Raw genomic sequence first — 21,337 nt, forward strand, 5'->3', positions numbered from 1 at the left:
GCATGTTGTGGATAGACGCTCTCTAAGCATCGTGTTTTTCCTCCATGCGGTCTGTAGGTTGGATTCATAGACTATATCGTTCACCCTCTGTGGGAGACGTGGGCCGACCTGGTCCATCCAGACGCCCAGGACATCCTGGACACGCTGGAAGACAACAGAGAGTGGTACCAAAGCACCATCCCCCAGAGCCCCTCCCCTGCATTGGACGAGCCCGAGGATGGAACGCGGCCCCCAGGAGGGGACAAGTTCCAGTTCGAGCTCACCCTGGAGGAGGACGGGGAGTCGGACACTGAGAAAGACAGCGGCAGCCAGCCGGAGGAGGAGGAAGAGGAGGAGGAGGAGGAGGAGGAGGAGGACGACGACGAGGAAAACAGCTGCACCGACTCTAAAACACTCTGTACGCAGGACTCTGAATCAACGGAGATTCCTTTGGACGAGCAGGTGGGGGAGGACGATGACGAGGACGAGGTAGAAGAGGGGGAGACGCCCTGCTCGCAACCGTGCGTTGTAGAGGAAGAGGTGGCAGAGGAGGGACAGGAGGAGGAGGAGGAGGAGCAGGAAGAGGAGAAAGAGAAATCCCCTTCCACATAGCAGTACATGGACAGCATCTGATTAACTGTTCTTCTTAGTAATGACAGATGATTATTTATAGAATATTTTTTGGGTTTTGTGAAATCTGTCTGTGTTTTTTATACATCTGTTTATGGTTCCAAAGCGTGCTCTGCTCTCCACCTTGGCCACCCCTCCTGTCAGCTTCGTTCAGACACGCCCACCGGTACTACTTCAAGTTTTTTTGCACTCAGGAAAACTCCTTTCCATTCCCATTCGTACTGAAGTGGTGTGTCTTTATTTCCCTTTTACACCTCCCCTTTACGAGCTTCAGTTTAGGACGTGGACGAGCAGTTCACAGTGCTGTTCATACGATACATGAAATCACGTTGTCCTTCTTTCTGCTTCGTCTCAGCCTTGCCTGAAAGTTCGGCGGTGTATTCTGTGTTTTTTATTAAGTGCCCATACTCTACAGAGACAGTTATCGGGTGTGTTCAAGGAGAGTCTCCCTCTCGGTTAGGTCATATCCTCCCCGCTACGTATTATGCCGCCATTCCGCCAAAAAAAAAAACCCTGACGGGACGGCGGGAGAGATGAAAGCTGCAGCACACTGGGGAGCTTTTTGAGACACATTTCTGAAGTGGAAGTCTTCCTTGAAAAAACCTGACTGACACAAAGCTCAAATCTAAACAGCCATGATGCTGTCCTTGACCTCTTTAATTTTTGTATCGTACTGTATGTAAGATTCAGATATTTTCTAGAGTTTACTTTTGCAATCCTAGGCTTTCTTTGGTTAGATTTGAAGACTAGAGAACTTTTGGGAACCACTGGGGAGAAATGTGTCACAGATATTCAGTGTTTTGAATGGGTATCTTTACAGCTGGGTTATATTAGGAGTGTTCTGAGCTGTTTGCACTTGCTCCAATAGCATTTATACTACTATTCCCATGTCACTATACTGGCATTTGGTTAGTTCTGTGGGTTGAAATCTATTCATACAAACTTTTGTTTCTTTTGGTGAGTGTTTTCACTGAGAGGGAGGCAGGGAGCTGGAGTTTTCTGCTTGCCTCTCACTGGAATCGCGGATGAAGCCTTTAAATTTCATTGTCGTTGCCTGCAGTTCTTTTGAACACATCCTGAGACAATGCAATGCTTTGTAGTTGATACAAAAAGCACCTTTTTTAGAAGCTTGATTAGTTCTCCAAATATAGAAGAAAAAAAAATAGTAATGGTGTATAAAAAAAAATGATTAGGGTGATTTTATACCAATGTTATGAAAGCTTTTATTATCCTTCTTGCCCATTTTTCTTTCATGCTCATACCACCAACAGCCTGCACACCCGCTTGTCTTCAGCCGCTTCATTTTCTGACGTGCTACAGGAATTTTTTTTCCCACTCTAATAACTTGTCATCACAACATCAACGCCAGTTCCTGTCTTTGTTTTCAACGAGACAATCAGCTCCGTTGCGTAGTCATCAGATAAATATGTCTAGATACTCTACTGCACTGATATATTCACTGATCATCACTTTATTTATTTTTATTTTTATTTTGTTATTGTTTTTAATAAAGAAACTCGCCAAAACACTCGGCCCCGTGCACACGCGCAGGCTCGAGCATCGTCAACCTGCACCTCGGCCAAGGCTCCTCTTCCTTTTCTTTTTCCCCATGTTTCTATCATTTTTCACCTGATGCTATTATTTATTGGTATATTTTTCTATTTGTTCAGTCGTTTTGTTTGCAATATAAAGGTGGTACAGTAAATATTTCACTGTAGCATAGATCACAGTACAGGCAGTCCATTTATAATACCCGGATATACTTTTGTTTTCCTCTGTGTACATACAGTAAAAAAAAAAAAAAAAAAAAAAAAAAAAAATCAACAAACACACAAAAAAAGAGAAAAACAATCCACTCAAATTACTGCACACTGCTTTTTTTTTAAAGAGTACTTATTATTTAATCTTTTATTTTGTGCCAAGATTTTTTTTTCTTTCATCCTCACCCGATGCCCTTACCTATAATAAAAAAAAATTATCTGGTTTTATCGCTGTTTACAAACATATATTTATTGTGCTGTATATAATATATAATTATTAATGTTATTACTATCATAATGCAGTTTGCTGTAAATGGTTGATTCTTATCATCCCTTTTGGTGATGGCGTGGCCGTATTACGTACCTCTTGGTGAGAGAATGTTTATTACACATGAGCTTCAGTGTAAAAAAATGATCCATCGACATGTTGCTTAATCTGAGAGCTAGCTCAGTGAAGAGAGGGGGGAAAGCCAAATTGTTTTTTTTAAGAAAGAAACGGTTCCTTGGCCCATGGGCTGTGCCTTAAATTTCAACACATCATTTACCTTTTTTTTTCTTTTAATTATTATTCTTTAGTTCTCTTTTGCTGCATTAGTGAATCTTTTAACTGGGGTTGGCCTGAGCTCTTGTTGAAAACCCTCCCACAAAAAAGAAAAAAAAAAAAAAGTTGCCTTTTTACTATCACAGCCAAACATTTGCTCTCACAAATATGGCACTGGGGAGAAAATATATTGTCAGTGCAGAGGTTTGTGGAGATTCAGGTCAACCACGGGTTATAGATTTACTACTGAGTGATGTGTGGCCTATAGCCGGATGTCCAAGAGTCGTATTTGCTGTAGACCTGGTCTGAACAACTTACACTGTCTTTACGCTCCGCCACTACACTCAAAGACGTGGCTCAACCTTGACGGATGTAAACGATGTGGGAGAAATACTGCCCCCCTGTGTCGGCGCGGTGTTACTGCTGCGTCGTCTACATCCCTCAGCTTGCGTCACAGCTGAAAACACTGAATGGGGCGCATGAAGAGTGTGCAGTTGGTGCTTGACTGTGGTCCTAGAAAGCACAGAGACTTTGAGACGCACCTGCATGTTCAGCCACTGCTGCATTAATTATGGCTGAAACACTGACAGTGTGTCGCTTATCTATGCTCGGCCCACACTTCCACTCACATTACTTGCAATATCCAAAACCACTGACATCTTTCTGCCTGGAGAGGGGAAGGGTTTAGTATATTTCTGTAGTTAAAAAAACAAAACAAAGAAGGGTTGGGAGGGGTGGGGGTTTTGGAGGGGTGGGGTGACTGCATCATTGTCCTGAAACGGGGACTTTTATTTTGACACACATACTGTAGATTCTAAACAGCCCTGGACCAATGGAAATAGTGGGTTCTTTTCTCATTATGTGTTCTATTTTTTTATGGTATGAAAGGAAAAAACACAAACTGTAACTTTAAAAAAAAAAAAAAAAAAAAAAAAAAGGTCTCCAGGACAATTATTTTTTGGGTTATGTCTTTAGAATGCCAACTTGTCTGGACGTTTCACAGGACAATTAAAATGTTATTTTAATGGATTCCTTGTTAATTGCAGTCTATTGGATAGCACTGTAGATCATACAAGTTTATGTAAAAAACATAAAAAGAATGAAAAAAAAAGTTTTTATATGCAATGGATTAAATAAAAGCATGGGTTGATTCTGCCTACTCACTGTTTTCTTGCTTTCATTGTTTCTGATGCTTTTGCTTAAGTTTGAAACGGTGTCTTTGTTTCATTGACAACAGCAATGACGTACTAAAGACGGTTTCTATATTTGTCATTTTTTGTTTTTCTCCCACAGACATAAAACATGTCTCTAAACTGAATTATTCGGCATGGTTTCTTTGTAAATGTTCCTTTAACTAAGCTGCATTTATGTGTCTTCAGTTTATCAGTGCACCCCCCCTGTTCCTCTCAGTGAACTATTTACCTTGCTTATTAAGACGGCGGTGACTGTCTTTCCAATTCCAAAGAACTTGGGACATCTGCAGATATTCACTCATTTTGAAATGGATGCCTGCAGCACGTCACAAAGAAGCTGCGACAGAGGCAACAAAACACTGGGAGAGTCGAGGAGTGCTCAGAAAAACACCTGTTTTCTGACAGTCCAAAGGTGAACGGGTTAATTGGAAACAGGTGGGTGTCATGATTGAGTATAAAAGCAGCGTCCAGAAAGGCTCAGTCAAGCAAAGATCAGGCAGAGGTCTACTGTTTTGTGAACAACTGCCTGAGAAAATAGTTCAACAGTATAAGATCAACTTTTACAATTGCAAAGAATTTATTATTTACAGTCCAGAATATCATCAAAAGATTTAGAGAATCTGGCAAAATCATTCTGTTAAGAATATTACCAAGTGCAGCCCAGGAACACTTCGGAAAACCATTGTTGGTTTACACATTTCGTCCTACATCTACATGTGCAAGCGAAAGCCATTTATTAACAACTCTCAGAAACGCCACCGGCTTCTGGTCTGAAGAGTTTTATAGTAGTTAATATGGTTAATATGAATAGTTTTCAGGTATCATGGACGTCATGTCCTCTGGACTAAAGAGGAAAACTACCACCAAGACTGTTATCAGTGCAAAGCTCACCAGTGTGATGGTATGGGGGTGTGTTAGTGCACACGGCATGGATAACTTCTATGTCTGTGAAGGCAACACGTGCTGCCATTCAAGTGACGGCTTTTTTAGGACGTCCCTGCTTATTTCAGCAAGACAATGCCCAGCCACATTGTTACACAGTGTTACAACAGTTTGGCTTTATAGTGGTAGTATAGTAGAACAGCCCGTCTGCAGTCCAGCCTTGTCTCCAACTTAAAATGTGTGACAGACTGTGAGTGTTAATGAACTGAGTGTTAATAGGGAAATTCAAGATGAGTGAATATCAAAAAAAAGAAAAAGAAAAAAAAAAACGATACAGTTTATCAGTTTGAATATTAAATCTTGTCTTTGTAGTGTTTTCATCTGAATATAGGTTGTAAAAGATTATCAAAGTACTTTTTTCTGTTTTTATTTATGTCTTGGACAATGTCTCATCTTCACTGGAATTGGAGTTTCTACATGCAGTTTGGCGAGAAAGTGCTTTTTAGCTGAAAGTAGAAAGTGACCATTTAATTCTTATTGTTCATCACTATTATTAATCATCAATTTTAAACTATTTCTTCTGCTCTGTCTAGTCAGTCGTAATTGTAATCCTTTTCATTTTGTTATTGGGTAAAAGTGCATAGTTTGACATGATACAATACAATGAAAAAAATAGATCATTATTAATAATTCATTCATACATGTAGGTTGCAGCTGGTTGTTCCAGTTATTCTATGACTATACCTAAAAGGTTTTGAATGTGAAATCTTAATCTGAATGTATCAACAGCAGTATGATGGAGTAAATTCAAGTTCCTGCTAACCACAGCTCCTGGTGCAGGCATTTCCCTGTAACACTAGGTGGCGTACATTGTCCTGAAATGGAGTGAGGTGTGAGACAGGAGGCATGAGCTACAGAGAGCTTCGTGCCTTCCTTCCTTCCGTCCTTCCTTCCTTCCTTCATGCTTCGATATATTCCGCAGAGAGATAGAAAACACACAGGCCCACTGATAGAATTCGATTTATTTCCTATAATCTCAAAAACATACTTCTTACTTTGCTTGCACTCCGTGAAATAAATATGTTCAGTTATATGTAAAGTCACAGAGTTCTAAAGTGAGATTTGACCAGAGCGACAGTTCGACCGTCGTTAACTATTCCCCTACGGAGTGAACCTTGACTCGGAGATAATTACGATAATTTATTTCATGGCTACTGGCATCAAATTAGACCATCGCACACATACACGGATGCACACACAGACCATGTGTACGCACATATGTGCGGGATCTCTGAACTAGTTTTATGCATATCCTTTTTTACTGGGAATCATAACAGTTATGGCAAACGGCGTGGACTAAGTCTTCTCCCTGACTACCTTTCACAATAACACTGCATTTTGACGTGGTAATACAAGTTCAATCAACACCCAACAGTTAGCAGGAACGGCATATAGTACGTGAATACATTTGTACAAAAGGTATACACAAACAATACACTATAAGTTGTCTCTTCAGTATGGCAGGTACACACACGCACGCGCGCGCGCACACACACACACACACACATCAAGTCACACATTCAGTGGCTGCAGGTGCTGAATGACGGAGCCATTCTGACCCGCTGTCACTCACACACTGCAGGCCGAGTCGTTGTACTCGGACGAGAGGAGCTATGTACAGGGTTTAATTCATAAAATATTGCACTTATTGGCCCATTGCATCTCACAGCGAGTGCTGTGACAATGCTCCTAAATCTGTAACACCAAGTGATATATACAGTATCTTATATTATAAATCTACATAGGACTGAATTCATGCAGTTTTTCCGAGTCTTATTCAGCTATGCAACAAACAAGTGAAAACGCTAAGAAATGTTTTGGCACAAACATTTTTTTTTCTTCTTCTTCTTCTATGACTTGGAGAACTGAAAACATTTATACCACGTGGACTTATCTACTAAGACACAACAGTACTATATATGCCTGCTAGGGGGAAGCGTCCCGCTGTGCGCCTGTGGTGTTTTGTAGGCAGCTTGTATTTTTCTTTCAGGATGGATGTTACAGCACAAACATGAAATTTAAGCATGCTGATGCTTTTTTTTTCCTTTTCTTTTTTTAAATGTATCTTTTCAATATGGCTGTTTATTCCATGCCAGAGCTGATCATGATCTCTTTGACTGCGTGATGAGATTTTTTTTTATTATTATTTATTTAATGAAATGCTGGATCATTGCTATCACGTGGAGTTGAGGAAGGTTAGACTTGGATAAGGCCTAGCTTGAGATAAAACAGCACGTACTACTGACTTTTTGGCAGCATGCTTGTTGCATCAAACTATATAAAGGGTCGTTTTAGAGGCTAAACACAAGGGAAAAGTCGCTTTTTAAGATTTACAGGTATACCTATCAGATGAACCACACATCTACAGACAGCAAAGGAACGATACTTACATCAACGATATACATACTGGATTTGTTCCGAGGGTACGCAGGACGAAGGAACTTACAGAGGCCGTATTGGAGATGCTAAAAGGCCACTTTTTTCCAAGGTAGATGATTTTGGATGGCAAAGTCGCAGTCACTTCAGACATATTACTCACACCCGCGCAAGCCCACACTCAGTCACACGTCATCCACGCACTCGAAAGAAAAGCCGCTACATCCTATAGTGTACTAAATCATAGATTTGGCAGCTGTAGGAGGCAAAATAAACTTTTTTTTAAAAAAAGAAGAAAAATACATACTGTACTAAAAAATAAAAGTCAAAGAATAATTAAAGCACTCACTGACTCTATCCCTTATTATATATTATTCTAGGTCTCAAGGGTTAACTGTACAGTGTGACTCGTAGCTGTTTCTTATCAAACGTTATAACCATAATAACAAGCCAAAGAATATGGTGCATTTTGATAAAGTTACACATTTTACAATATCCATGTTTGTTTTCCTGGTTATTTGCTCTTGATATAAGGTGATAAAGTTGAGAGATAATACGACAGCGTTTTGTAATTCTACTACTAAACTGGAGTTGAACTGTAGTCCAGAGAAAGCAGCACTAGCTGGAATGATAACGCTGAGGGGGGAGGGGGGGACAATATTCTGCACGCTCTACCACCTTACAGCGCCGCTATCCCTTTGCTTCCTGACACATGGTCACTAACAGTTGCAGCCGGGCTGCTGGAGGGGCGGAGCACTGTCTGTGAGTTTGGCAGTGGGGGCTCCCGTGGTGACAGCTGGATCGGTGTCCAAGCTCTCGGACATCTTGTCGCAAATCAGGTCAACGAGACGTTCGAAGGTCTGCTTCACATTGATGTTGTCCTTGGCGCTTGTTTCAAAGAACTCAAAACCTGGGGAGGAGGGAGGACATGAAACGTGAGAGCGTACAGAGGGGCGGATCGATCAGTTAACGGTGCTTAGAGCTTTTTAGCAGCATTTCCGTTAAGATCCCCCCAAACAAACATACTGGCAAGAGTGAAAGCGGTCAGTGGCACGAAGGTTGTGCTTTTATGTAACAACACGATGACAGTGGCGTCCAATTTAAAACACATAAAGGGGTGAATGCCCCTCCGAGACCTACCCAACTGTTCTGCCAGCAGTCGGCCGCTATCCACCGAGACCACTCTCTCTTCCTCCATATCACACTTATTCCCCGCCAGCACCACCTGTGCATTATCCCACGAATAGGTTTTTATCTGGGTCGACCTGCACACAAACACAAAGCAAAGCAACACACGTGGAAGTAAAATCAAATAAATGAAATTGCATCTGTGCCCGCTTTTGTTGGATGGGATCCTTGACAAATGAGCAGAAAGATGGAGGGAGGGGACGACATGATGTAAGCTTCGCTCGCCATTTGGGCCGGTCATGAACGGTGAGGACGTCTCCTTTTCGATTTGGCAGCATGTAACATTTGAGTCACTGATGGCAGCAGTGGAAAAGTGGGTCAAAACTGCGCTCTGCGCTGAAAAGATGCACTCACTTGAAGCTGAAATGTGGGTTATTATTTGTTGTTTTTGCTGTTATTTGATGTATGTTACATTTCAATCTGTCCTTTGGATTGCATCTGTTGCATCTCCTAAATTAGTTTCTTATGGTAACAGCAGTCAGCAAGACATTGTCGCTAATAATGATAATAATTTGTATGACAAATTAGCTAACCATATAGTTAGCTGACTTCTGTTTCTTTCCTGTTTAAGCCACCGGTTTAAACCAGTAATATGTCACTGTGGCTTTGATAAACAAATTAAAGATCTACATTTTACAGATAATTTTGTATGCAATAAAGCAGTTCCAAATAATATCCAAAATAATGAGCATTATATCCAACAATTACATACACTGTATGTATACCATATATTATTTTTGTATAATAAAAAAACTAGCTTCATGAGGCCAGTTTATATTTATAGAGAGTTCATTGTGAATCAGCAAAGCCTTGCACTCCTCTGGCGTCTGCAGGCTACCCACAATAAGGGGAGGAATTTAAGGAACACATTTCTCCCGTGGTGTTGCAGTTTGACTGAAAGTAGGACAGCGAACATACCACGGGCTGAAAAAACTGGAGAGAAGGATCCGGCAACACGGAGAGAAAGAAAACAACGTCGAGAGGGAGAGGGAGATAGAGACGGAGAGAGCAGCTTGATGTTTGCACTCCTCCTCCCTCTGTCCAGCTCTGACTTGTTGTAGCAGTTCACATGTGGGTCAGCTTGAGTCCAGCTGCTGATAATTTTCACTGACAGAAAACCACTTGTGCGTGTGTCCCATCCTACAAAGCTACATACAAGTATGAGTCTGCAAAACGTGGTAATTCAGAAGAAAAAGGTACATGTGTGCGTGTCTGTGCGTATATATCTATACATATAAATATTGCTGTTGTAATTAATTCATTTTTGTACATTGTACATAAACTTTTTGTTCACATTTGATGACAGTGTTACAGTATTTCCCTATTTTGTCTGCATCACAGGCAGGAAATGAGCACGTCACAAGCTTAATTCAGCCACAGTCGGGAGCGAGCCATCGCCATGGCAACCTCCCCTTTTTTTCCCCTGCAACCTTGTCACAAGGAACAAGGGAAAGCGAAAGTGGATTTAAAGCCTGTGGCAAAGGCAAAAAAGAAGGATTGTGTGACAGGTTAAAAAAAAAACATATACAATGGATGAATTTCCTGCTCTGTGTGTGGTAAGTGAGCTCACAGCTAACTCGTCAGGGATGTTGCTGCCAGTGACACACTTGGCTTCATTAATCGAGATACCATCACAGACAGTGCTCAGACTGCAGTATTCCATCAAAGTGTCGGGGCCATAAAAGAATAATAGGTGTGTCTGGCTCAGGCCCCTCTTTACAAGAAAGTCTTTCCTCCTTACAGTGACAGGAATTCATTTGAATATGAAACAGGCTGATAATGGCAGAGCGTTTTAACTCAGCCCGAGCTAATAATAGAGCGCAGCCTCCCAGTTGTGCGCGGCTTTAAACATTTCATCATCAATTAAAGGACACAAGGCTTTAAATATGTGTTTGGTTCGGCTAAACGCAGCTGATTTAGCCATGTCATGCGTTGCCTAAAGCAGCTGTCAAGTGTTGCCGGCTAAGTGACACGGGCTGAGCAGACACTGGCCTTAATAGTGACTGTCACAGTCTCGCAATGGGTGGAGGCCACACAGGACCAGGTGACGCGTCATCTGCAAAAAAATAAAAAATAAAGAATACCACCTTTTATGTGCAGATGATGTCACAGATATTATTACTAATAAAAATGTTTCCTCTCATATGTACATCATTAGCTCCCATAATCTCTCTATCTGTGCAGGCAGGGAGCGACAACAGTAAGACAAGAGGGTGTAGAAAGTAGAAAACTACTGTCTCTTGACACCTGGGGAGAGCCATGGTGTAAAAAGAAAGGCAAAAACACACACTTATCTCAAGGCCCTCCGTGTCTCACGAAGCCTCCTCACTCCTGCACTGTACTGACTGTGCTAATAAGAATGTGTTGTTTCTGGTGCAAAATTTCTAACCCAGAAACCTGGTTTCTGCAGCTGATGGAACGGACCCTTCCAAGTCCTGTTTGGCCATGGCTGCATCATCAGAACATAGCCGGGCTTGGCCCAGAGTTACTGTTCAGCCTGCAGACGCTTCTGTGACTCACGGATGGACCAGATCCACAGACTTTACACGTTTCCCCTTGATCCCTCCGCCTAACAAAGGCGCATGCTTAGACTACACAACAAGCCCGTCAGATCCCGAGAAGGGGCGCGATGCACTGTTGCTGTGAGGAGAAGATAGGGAAGGTAAGCAGCTTAGACTTGTAGATTTCAGGGAGGAAAATTCATTTGAATATCGAGTGGGTCAGATATCAACTTATTTCATTGTGGCGACGAACAGGACGCCCTTTTGATGTGTAGATGTGATGCTCATAGGAAATTCATCCGCTGCATACAAAACGCCTGGAGATGACAGCCTCATGCAAAACTAGCATAAATGCACGACTCACCAGTCCTGCACCGCGCCAAAAGACTCCTCGTTGGTGATGTCATACATGAGGATGAAGCCCATGGCCCCACGGTAGTATGCAGTGGTGATGGTTCTGTAGCGCTCCTGGCCTGCTGTGTCCTACGCACAAATAATATGATTTAGCATTGCTGACTGATCTTTAGGCTACCAATCTGACATGACGCTGCACAGCACATGCAGCATACAGCATGCGAGTCTATAATGGTAAATTAGGTAAGAGAAGAACAGAGCTGCCTGGTTTAAATCCAACCAAAATGTAGGATGCCACACTGCTCATTGCTTCATTTGTTGTGTGCATTATGTGGAAATAATCATTATACTAATTGCCTCGCTGGCTTTGCATTGATAAGGTGCCAAAAACAGCTTTGGCCCGACATGATTGATCCTTTCCTCCCCTCGATAAAATAGTTGCTCGCCTGTGTTAAACAGTCAGCGGTGCGGCGTTCGGAGCCCAGCTCATGTGATGCATTTCTTAGAAAAGGGGCTAAAAATAGAAGTAAAACCATTTAAACATTGAGAAACTGCCTGCAGTCGGTGATACGGCTGAACAAATTGCTCAAAGGCAAAGCCAGTGATTGTGATGGAGCATTTGAGGAGAAGCACATTGTACACAGATTACCCTGGAAACAAGCATCCGCCGCAGCCTTTGTGATGAGATGTCAGTGAAGTTGCTAACAGGGCCTAGTACAGACAGATTTTAGAGCTTTCGGTATTATTTTATTTGTTTGATCTTCAGCTTAAGTATCAATTAATAGAAAGCATGAATTTGCTTCATCTTTGGTTTTAGATATACCATGTCCTACATAACTAAGAATCATCACAGATGGACAGTAGATTTGTTGCTTAATAATGGCTTACATAAGTCTCAGTGATTTCCATCCTGTTTCTACTGTATGTTCACTGTGCCGTTACACCCACAACAAGTGTGTTCAGGAGGCCTCTGTGAATCATGACAGAGGACGTCTGGCTGCTCTACTTGGCTCTTGTTAAACAGAAGCCCAACAGGCAGCTCTGGATTGTGTTTACCACCATAGTTTTGCTTTCTGTCAGTCCGCACATGGCTGCACCAGTGTGCCTGTTGTAGCCAGGGGACAGCTCTGACCTTCACTCCGAAGAGACGGGGCTCGCAGACTGCTGAGCTCCCACACACACGCCACGGCTAGGCCCTTTTGTCAGTCCACAATAACACATAACCACTAGTCTGCCTGGTATGAATAGCATCTTTTGTGGGTTGACATTCTGAACAACATGACAGAGAATTATGAATATTTGTGTTTGTTATTTATCAGTTACTATGCACATACTATTTGATGTTCTCGTCACCTGAATGCCAATTATTTTTTTTCTTATCTGAGATTTCAGTAGCTCAACGATTCTCAGCTAAGCACTTGGCTATGACCTTTGCATTTCCAGGCTATTTTAGTGAGTCAGTTTGCTTTTCTCAGTTAAAAACACCGAGCGGATCAGGAAAAAAAAAAATCTGCCTGAGTCAAGTGAATTTGAGCTCCTTGAAAAGCACCGCTTGTAGTCTGCAGCTCACCAGAAATCAATCCGAGAAGCTGACGACTTCAAGAGGCGAGGCGGCGTGCAGAGACTGACGCTTGCCAGAACTCGTCTTCAAGTGAAGCCACTTCCCGTTATTCACTCCGGCGGTGTTGCCAACACTGTGCACCTCATACACTACAGCTTGATGCGACAATTGGGACCATGCATTGTGGTGCTTAAGATTAATGTTGTGACCAACATGCCATTAGCCAATAGACGTCACCTTAAATGGACAGTTACTGTACGTCTCAGCTCTGCTTGAGCCCAATTAAAATAGACATGGCAATTATCTGGATTCGAGGGAAATACTTTTTCTCCCTGAATATGCTTGTCTTTGCTAATAATGAGACCACATGATTATAGCCGGTTATTGGACAGTTTAAATTCAGTTTTCACGTTCTGGTGAGGACCTTCTGGATTCATGTCTGGTTATGACAAATTGCTGAAAAGGAGAACAAATCTGCTCAATTAAAGTTGGCATTGTGTGTAGTATTTAAAAAAAAAAGTGTAAGTGGAAAACACAGACAGAATGCGGGGAACTTTAACATATACTTTGCCTCATTGTCTCTGGGGATGATACAATCTGCTTCCACAGCTCAGATGAACTCCTAATTAAACAGCTTCAGAAATTCTTCAATTTTCCACACATTCTGAGGAAGGTGTTGCTTCTGTGTTCATCCCCGGTGTGTGCCAAACTAACACTTACTAGTCTCCCGTCAGTAATGTCAAGACTTCCATCTGTCTCCATGCTGATATCAGAGTGTTAAACCAAGAATACACAGTATAGTTCCTGAATTAATTTAGTATGCAGCTTGACGCAGAGGAATATTTCACTAAACGAACCTTTCAAAGTATTGTTGTGAATATTCATTTTACAGTTGTTTGTAACCACAAGGTGGAAATGCAGATTCTTTCTGTAACAAGAAATACAAGGCTAACTGAATTAATGCACCGGTGATCCGGTACATGAGGCCCCTCGTTTGAATGGTCACACATACAGTCACAAGGTCCTAACATGTCACAGACCTACAAACATACTGATCAACAGAGAAAGAAAGGGGCAGAGGGCACTAGACTTAGATTAGCAGCCTTTTACCAACAGGAGTCTCTGCGCAGTAGCACAAAGATGGAGAGAACACGGGAAACAAGGGGGCAGGGCATTTCTGAAGAACCCCTTCCTCCTTGGAGCTTAGTTAGCCCTCTAGAGGACAACAGAAAACACTTCATGCATTCTGTATTCCACGTGTTTTAATGACAAGTGGCTGAGAAATGTGTTTTCTTACTTCTATAAATTGCCACCATTCAATCATATGTATATACTCTAAATTGAGTTTCTATATAATATGATTTGTTGGGGACAATACAGCTTCTTCAAATACTTAAGTGAGTTACTGTGACCAGTGAGGGAGGGTGGAACGAGCAGAAATAACTTTAAGAGTTGGAATGGTCAGCAATCATGTGTGATTTTTTTGCTCATTTCTAAATCTTTAATGCTTGGATGTGAATATTTCATACCCAGATCTGCAGTTTGATCCTCTTGTCATTCTTGTACACTGTCTTCACTTTGAAGTCGATGCCCACGGTGCTGACGAAGGCCGAAGTGAAGGCGTCGTCGGCGTAGCGGAACAGGAAAGACGTCTTGCCCACGCTGCTGTTGCCGATGATCAGCAGCTTGAACATGTAGTCAAAATTTTGGTCCCCTCCCTCTCCCTTCCCTTTCGCATCCTGAGTGGCAGCCATCTACAAATAATTGAATAAATAAAGGAAAAGTTGAGAAGAAAAGGGTGAACAAGAGTTTGTTTGTTTTTTGACACTTGACTTGCATGCACACAAATCAGAAAGTATAAGAGAGTGAAATAATATAGACAGGGCTCAGTGTGCTACAAGCTGGTTGTACAAGCCACAGATCAGAGGTGACAGAAGGCTGTGTCAGGCAAACCAGCATGACCAACACAGCAAGCTGTTGTATTGATGAGCATTAGATAACCGGGGTGCTGGAAAAAAATGCTGAGTTGGTTTTCTTTGAAGCCATAATGATGTCTTTAGGAGGATTGTCTCGATTACTGTTATTAATTATAGAGTATGTAGACTACTAGACGAAATACAGCTTTTAATTTTCCAAATGGATATGTTACACTGGAGTAAACCGTGTCAAACATCCCCCTTTTTTCCACCGGGCAATTCAAATTGCATTTAACAGCTGACGCGGTTGCGGTGTTCTGTGTCATGTTTTACTGAAAAGCAAACACGAAACCTTCCATGTTAGAACTGGTTACTCCTGTACAAAGGGCAAATTAGAAAGGAGCATTTCGCCTTAAGATCGCATCTGCGCGGAGCGTTTCTGTGCAAACTGTCAGCGGTCAACGACCTAAGAGGACGAGAGTACTACGAGAGCAGGAGCACGGTCATCTTTGCTCCAAGGTGAATCTTTTGACAATGCCACAATATGCGAAACCCAAGCTCCCCTTGAAGCCTGTAGTTAATAAAAGATGCCGGACCTCCTTGCTGCGCTGGCTTTCTGATCGCTTCCGTGTTTGAAAGGCGATCATTGCAAGGACACCGTTTTTCAAAATATCACTGTAATGGTGGCATTGACATGCACAACGCAAAAGCTGCCGTTTTGAGAGCGAATGATAGGGTGTAGTTGAGCGAGGAGCTGCATGCCAGCTACGGGTAGGCAAGCCATTCTAAGCAGGAGGTCATTTTATGTATCGATGAAATTCTTCCACATAACTATTAATATGTGAAACTAGCGAAACGCGTTGCGCGGACAAACCTGTTTTGAAGGCCTCGGTTCTATCTGTATCTGCCCCTGTTTTGCAGGATTTTGTCTCTGAATCTAACGCAGACGCTGATTTTCTTCCGCCAACCAATTTCAGCACCTGGAGCTGTCCCCTCCGCTTCGGATCTGGCGCGCGCCCGCGTGCTGACGACGAGGCTGTGGTCGCGTGGGGCGAGCGCGAGCAAAGGCACGCGCCTCTCGTGCGTTCTTTGACGTCAGCGGAGCGAACACGACGGGCGTTGTAGTCTTGTGCCGCGGTTCGGCGCCGATGAGGAGGACGGCGTCGAAAGTGGCTTGAACTACAATACTCAGGATGCAACGCGCCCCAGCTGCCAACAGCTGTATGATTTACTGTGCAGGCGCCGCAAAAAAACGTTTGTAGTTCAGCTTTTAATACGCGTCAGAGACGTGTCGAGTTCAGACGGCATGCACGGGTAAGACTATCGTATAATAAGGGTGAAAACCTGCATAATTAACTAAAATGGGGGTTCTATTCTATTTCTCTATCATTTCAATATAATAATATAATAAACAATGCTTACCTTCCCATATAAGTCCATTTTCTCCTTAGTGATATTTCACTTGTTTATTTTACCACAGTTCTCTATCGTATCTAATACACTCCCAGATGGATAGCATATTTTTTTTCCTCCTCCCAGGAAGCAAACATATAATATCCTCTCCTTTTGCGTCACTCTCTGTCGGTTTCTATGCCGTACCCCCGCCCATCGAGCCAGCGCCGCTTCAAGAGAACAGGCGGCTGAGCAAATAAGAGAGGCCTGATGAATACGTTATCATGGGCCCTTTCAGTCGGAGCAAGTGCGGGACGAGGCCGCGGCGGAAGTGCGTAAAAATGGACATCTTTGCAATTATAATCACACCGGCCCTCTTTTAGGCAGCTTATAAAAAACTGCATAATTAATCTGAGAGGTGCTCTACCAGTGCTTAGACGTATTCCAATATTGCAATTAGAGGAGGGCGCAAGTGAGGGCCATGTCAGCAATTCTTTTTTTGAGCATTTTCGTCTGTAAAGGAACTATAACAAAATACTTGTCCCGCACCTTACGTCTGTGAGTCTTGTAATATTCCGCCTAAGCGCAGAGCTAGACACAACAGACGTTACATAACTGCGGACTTGGGCTTTGATACAAATACAGACTCTGTCAGTATTGTAAGCAGGCAGCAGTTAGCAGCAGACAGCTGATAGGGCTCGCATGAAGCTATAGGGCGGGACGTGCTGATTGAGCGGCCTTTGACTGGAGGATCATTGCGCATGCTGCTGAATGCGCGCGCACCACGCGAGGGGAGGGGAAGCGGGTCAGGTAGGTTGTAGAGACGCGTCTGTCTCTGCGAATTTATGATTTAGATTTCCTGCGAATGTATTGAATGTACATACACGTCGCCCATGTACGTATCCTGCACGTCGATGCAGCAACTGTGCTTTTAGTAATAAATATTTAGCGCCGATATCGTACCCAATTTAGAAATGCTACAAACTTTGTCAGCGCGCTAAATGTCGTGTTCTGAAGTCATGTGCGGTGGCGGAGCTCGTCATTCGTCGACAGTAAACAGCTGAGGCCCGAAAGACAGCTCGCGTCGTTCCAGTCTCAGCTGTTTATATTCAGCCCGTGACCTGAGCGTGGTAAACAAAACTTTTCTAGAAAGCGTCTGCATGTGAAAAGGCCACTGCAGCCCCATCTGCTGTTGGAAAGGCTTCTCTGGTGTTGTGTGTTCTTGGCAGACCTCAAAGGCTGCCGTGTGGTAATGAATAACGAAGCAATATTTGCAGAAATCCGATAACCCGTTTTATAAGCTCACTCCCACTCGATAAGCAAGTGAGCTATAGGCCTGAGCTGTACCAGCTTACACGAACTTTATGTTGTTTTAACCTGTTTTGTAAATTAAGTTCAGCGGTTTGAAATAAGATGGCATCGATCAGCCACAACATTATGATTACAGACAGGAGGAATAAATGGCACTGACCATCTCAAACTTTCGCACCTTTCATTCATGTTTCTTAAATAAAAAAATCCTTTCACAGAAGAGCGATTTTGATGATATTAAATGTCTAGCTAGATAATCAGACAGAAAACCGTGTGTTTTGTTTCATGTCAGTCTGGTTGGAGGGGGATATTTGACATTTTTTCCCCTTACCAGACTTTTGTAGTATGCATATGTTTTAAACAAAGTAGCATTGCGGCATTAGTTGTTCCACTTTGTGACGATTTATTTCTCTCACAGCTCAAAAGAAGATTTTGGAGAAAAGAAAAAAAAACTTCCAGTGTAATATTTTACAGGGTGCCAAAATATCTCCACGTACTTGCTGTATCTTAACCACACGTGTGACAGTCTGCCATGGAAGACTCCATTGAGGTGATTCTGCAAGACCATAGCAAGGTCTTTCCCACCAGCAGACCACATCCAGTCGTGTCTGCCTGCACAGGGGCCCTGCTCACGGGCCTTTATGGAGTATGGAGCCTCTTTGCCGTCCCCGGCTTCCGCAGAGTCCCATGGCGCCTCAAGGTGCTTGATATTCTCCTTTATTTTTTTTCTGGTTTATTGTTGTCCCTTCAAATTTCAAATGCTGCATGTGTGAAATCAAAGTCACTTTGCCAAAACAGAACATAACTTGCACATTAATGCGAATTTGCTTATTTTGGAGCACAGTGCTCCATGCTAGCAACAAATGTGGAAAAAGAAGACAATGGTAAGTCTACAAATCATGACGATGTTTTTACGGAGCTGGACCTGGACCATCAACTATATTCTGCTCATTTAACCTGTATTTCATGCACATTGTATGCTTCCTAAATGTGATTGCTTTTGCTGATTTATTTGATTTACTTGTTTGCTGTTTTTTTTGTAATTAATTGTATAATGCTTTACTGCTTTACATCTCAAATAAAACACCATGTGCTTAAGAGAAAAGTGGATTTGTACGCTATGACATATTAAACCCAGTTTACCACAGAAAGTATTGCAGAACTTGTAATTCAGACAGATGTTGTCCGTTGACAGTGGGATATCAGATTCACCATTATAGTCACACAAACACTGAGTATCTTTCAGGAGTACCTAATACGGACACTATAAGGAGCGGATGAGAGTGATTCCGTCTTCTAACTTTCAAGTCTCCCTGTGATGATTACTGACACGTCGCTTTCTTGTACGTGTTGTCTAGGTTCCATATTTGCCTTCCAGTAAAGATCAGACGCTGAATGTTATGAAACTTCTCGAGGGGCGAACCGGTCGCTTGGCAGATCTGGGATCCGGAGATGGAAAACTGGTGAGTGAAATGCACCATTTTTAGAAAATACCCAGATGGTACAGTCTGACTGAAGACGTGAGTGTAAATGTGTGTTGTAAACGTTGTGTGTGTTCTGCTGTTATTCAGAGGCCAGCCATATTTCATGCAGTCTTGTTTCATCTCCAGGTGTTTGCTGCCTCTTCTGCTGGTTTCCAGTGCACAGGGTTCGAGATCAACTCAATTTTAGTGGCATATGCCAGGAGCAAGGCCTCCTTCACAGGGGTCCCCTCCAGCCAGGCAACCTTTGTTAAAAAAGACTTCTGGAAGGTATGATCATAATGGAAATGACTCCATCTCTTATACCTTAAAGTTTAAATTTGAGTGCAAGTGTGATTCTTTTGCTACAGACTGATCTATCTTCGTACAACAATGTGACAGCTTTCCTCGCTCCAGGCGTGGTGAGTGATGAGCAGTTATTTCTCCCCCTTGCTATAGATCGTTTGATGCAGTGTAGTTAATGTTGCCTTCATAGCGCTGACTGCTGTCTTGCCTCCTCTGTTGACAGATGGAGGTGCTAGGCGATAAGCTGCTGAACGAGCTTTCCGATGATGCGCGTGTCATCGCTTGTCGTTTTCCTTTCCCCAACTGGCCACAACAATTCTCTGCTGGCTCGGGACTTGACGAGACCTTTGCCTATGACATGAGAGCTGTGAGATCACACCTGAGAAATGTATCGAACACTCCCGAGAAATAAGTCGGTGTGTCTTTCCAGTACTGTGATTCTCGACAGCTCTTAATCTTCCCATCACTATAAATGGCCAAATAAGGTGATACTTAAAAGAAATTGTTGATGTCAGTCGTGGGCTCTCATGAAAAGTGGTCTGTCTGAAGGATGTCTGCAAGGATGAGAAGGACTGAGCAGATTGTCAGAAGGATTTTGACATCCTTTGACGCCTGCAGCATTTGTTCAGTCTCTCAGAAAAGACCTAGTCTGTGCCGTAGTTCTGACCATTTCTGTGTAAATGCTCTCATGCATCTGCGATCGGTTGTCACAGTAGCTCTCTTTCTGGACTCTACTCCACTACAAACAATTGCACTTTTCCATTCACTAACAAACATGATGCGAGGCAGTTTGCTGACACACAGGACCTGACAAGGGAAGGAAAGGGGGGTGGTGCATGCAGAGATGAATGACAGTCTTCAGACGCCCAGGAACAGACTCCAATCATTTTGAAAAGTTTAATAGTTGTATCCCACTTTTCTCTCGCATGTTTGCAGTTTGATATGTACTGATATGTTGAATTTGCATGTGTGTGTTTCAGAATTACCCTCCACTCTGAGTCCAGTTCATTGCACTTTTCAAATTGTGCCACAGGTGATGCAACGTAAATTTGATTTTTGTGGGTGTTATGGAATAAATAAATTCTGCAAACTCTAGTTGCATGTAACTCTGTTTGTCTGTGTGTGTGTTAGCAGTAAAATGTATATTTCTAAATCAATCACCTGAACAAAACATGATAAATTTTGTCTCAAAATTAGGGATTTGCATTTTGAAATTAAACACGTGGCTATTTGCAGTGAACAATGTATGTCTTGTTTTATTCCAGTCCTCTCTGTATTGTCTTATCAGTGAAAGTACCTCGCTGTGGTGAAAAAATGGGATAATCCTGAATCTTTGAGTTTGTACTTGACGGCCATTACAATCAGCTTTTATCAGCCTCTGCGAAGTAGAACACACATTTTCCAGTGTGCTCCCGCATCCCAGCTCCTCCACTCAGACCGCTCCTCTCGTCCTATCAGACAGTTCAGACAAGTGCTTGTGTCCCTTTTTACAATATAATGTTTGGTCAGACTTTGGTAAATATTAAGTTTCAAGAACTTCAGCCTGCGCTGTAAACACTGTCCAAAATCTCCACCTGAGGGAGCTAGTGCTCCAAACTGAGCAGGTTCAAAAACAGGACGAGAGAAGCCTGAACAGAATACAGATAATGGTTCACCTCTGCAGTGGACCGTTCATCAACCAAATGCACCACCGTGCTACCAACACCTTGAAATTCATTTTGCACCACAATATAAAAGGTCCATTCACCTGATTAGATTCCATGAACAAAATAGGTAAACTACAGAGCATGACGGTCATTATTTATTATCATTATATTATTGTTATAGTGAAGGGCGACTAGTGGTGCTGATTAATATAACTATAATCCTCGTCAACTACTCGCTTCTTAATGCATCTTTGATTTTATGTCTGTGCCACAATCAACAC

General features: G+C 42.5%; 3 protein-coding genes across 10 annotated transcripts in view; 2 read left to right on the forward strand and 1 right to left on the reverse strand.

The window, feature by feature from the left end:
* The window catches only part of pde4d (phosphodiesterase 4D, cAMP-specific), a 166,638-nt gene extending 164,209 nt beyond the window's left edge, over positions 1–2,429 (forward strand). For all 6 annotated transcript variants that reach the window (XM_047592720.1, XM_047592721.1, XM_047592719.1 and 3 more), the window contains one exon: positions 58–2,429. In XM_047592720.1, the coding sequence (XP_047448676.1) occupies positions 58–591 (534 nt within the window). In that variant the 3' untranslated portion in view covers positions 592–2,429. The remainder of the gene's footprint in view (positions 1–57) is intronic.
* Positions 2,430–5,989: 3,560 nt separating this feature from the next.
* On the reverse strand, positions 5,990–16,524 carry rab3c (RAB3C, member RAS oncogene family). 2 transcript variants are annotated; one of them, XM_047593175.1, is made up of 5 exons: positions 16,364–16,524; positions 14,555–14,779; positions 11,475–11,593; positions 8,562–8,686; positions 5,990–8,331 (listed from the first exon to the last, which is right to left on the reverse strand). In XM_047593175.1, the coding sequence occupies exons 1-5, from the start codon at positions 16,379–16,381 to the stop codon at positions 8,141–8,143; spliced, it is 678 nt and encodes a 225-aa protein (XP_047449131.1). In that variant the 5' UTR covers positions 16,382–16,524; the 3' UTR covers positions 5,990–8,140. The 2 variants fall into 2 exon arrangements, with proteins under 2 accessions (XP_047449131.1, XP_047449132.1); XM_047593176.1 differs by lacking the exon at positions 16,364–16,524 and adding an exon at positions 15,816–15,983.
* Positions 16,525–17,040: 516 nt separating this feature from the next.
* On the forward strand, positions 17,041–20,505 carry si:dkey-190g11.3 (uncharacterized protein LOC567059 homolog). 2 transcript variants are annotated; one of them, XM_047593178.1, is made up of 6 exons: positions 17,041–17,143; positions 18,119–18,344; positions 19,003–19,107; positions 19,255–19,395; positions 19,476–19,526; positions 19,634–20,505. In XM_047593178.1, exons 2-6 carry the CDS (start codon positions 18,177–18,179, stop codon positions 19,820–19,822), a joined length of 654 nt encoding a protein of 217 aa, XP_047449134.1. In that variant the 5' UTR covers positions 17,041–17,143; positions 18,119–18,176; the 3' UTR covers positions 19,823–20,505. The 2 variants fall into 2 exon arrangements, with proteins under 2 accessions (XP_047449134.1, XP_047449133.1); XM_047593177.1 differs by having other exon boundaries at positions 17,127–17,143; positions 18,063–18,344.
* The last annotated feature ends 832 nt before the right edge of the window (positions 20,506–21,337 follow it).

The sequence above is a fragment of the Mugil cephalus genome, chromosome 8 (genome assembly GCF_022458985.1).
Source record: "Mugil cephalus isolate CIBA_MC_2020 chromosome 8, CIBA_Mcephalus_1.1, whole genome shotgun sequence".
In the NCBI taxonomy this organism is placed as follows: Eukaryota; Metazoa; Chordata; class Actinopteri; order Mugiliformes; family Mugilidae; genus Mugil; species Mugil cephalus.

What these genes read in the sequence shown, in the direction of transcription:
- rab3c (XM_047593175.1), bottom strand. An exon ending in GGATCAAACTGCAGATCTGG is followed by an intron (nt 11,594 to 14,554) that starts GTATGAAATATT and finishes ATTTGTGCGTAG; the next exon opens with GACACAGCAGGCCAGGAGCG. An exon ending in ACTGCTGGCAGAACAGTTGG is followed by an intron (nt 8,332 to 8,561) that starts GTAGGTCTCGGA and finishes CCTCCTCCCCAG; the next exon opens with GTTTTGAGTTCTTTGAAACA.
- si:dkey-190g11.3 (XM_047593178.1), top strand. Translation starts at nt 18,177, where the DNA reads ATGGAAGACTCCATTGAGGTGATTCTGCAAGACCATAGCAAGGTCTTT. An exon ending in GATCCGGAGATGGAAAACTG is followed by an intron (nt 19,108 to 19,254) that starts GTGAGTGAAATG and finishes TTTCATCTCCAG; the next exon opens with GTGTTTGCTGCCTCTTCTGC. An exon ending in TTAAAAAAGACTTCTGGAAG is followed by an intron (nt 19,396 to 19,475) that starts GTATGATCATAA and finishes CTTTTGCTACAG; the next exon opens with ACTGATCTATCTTCGTACAA.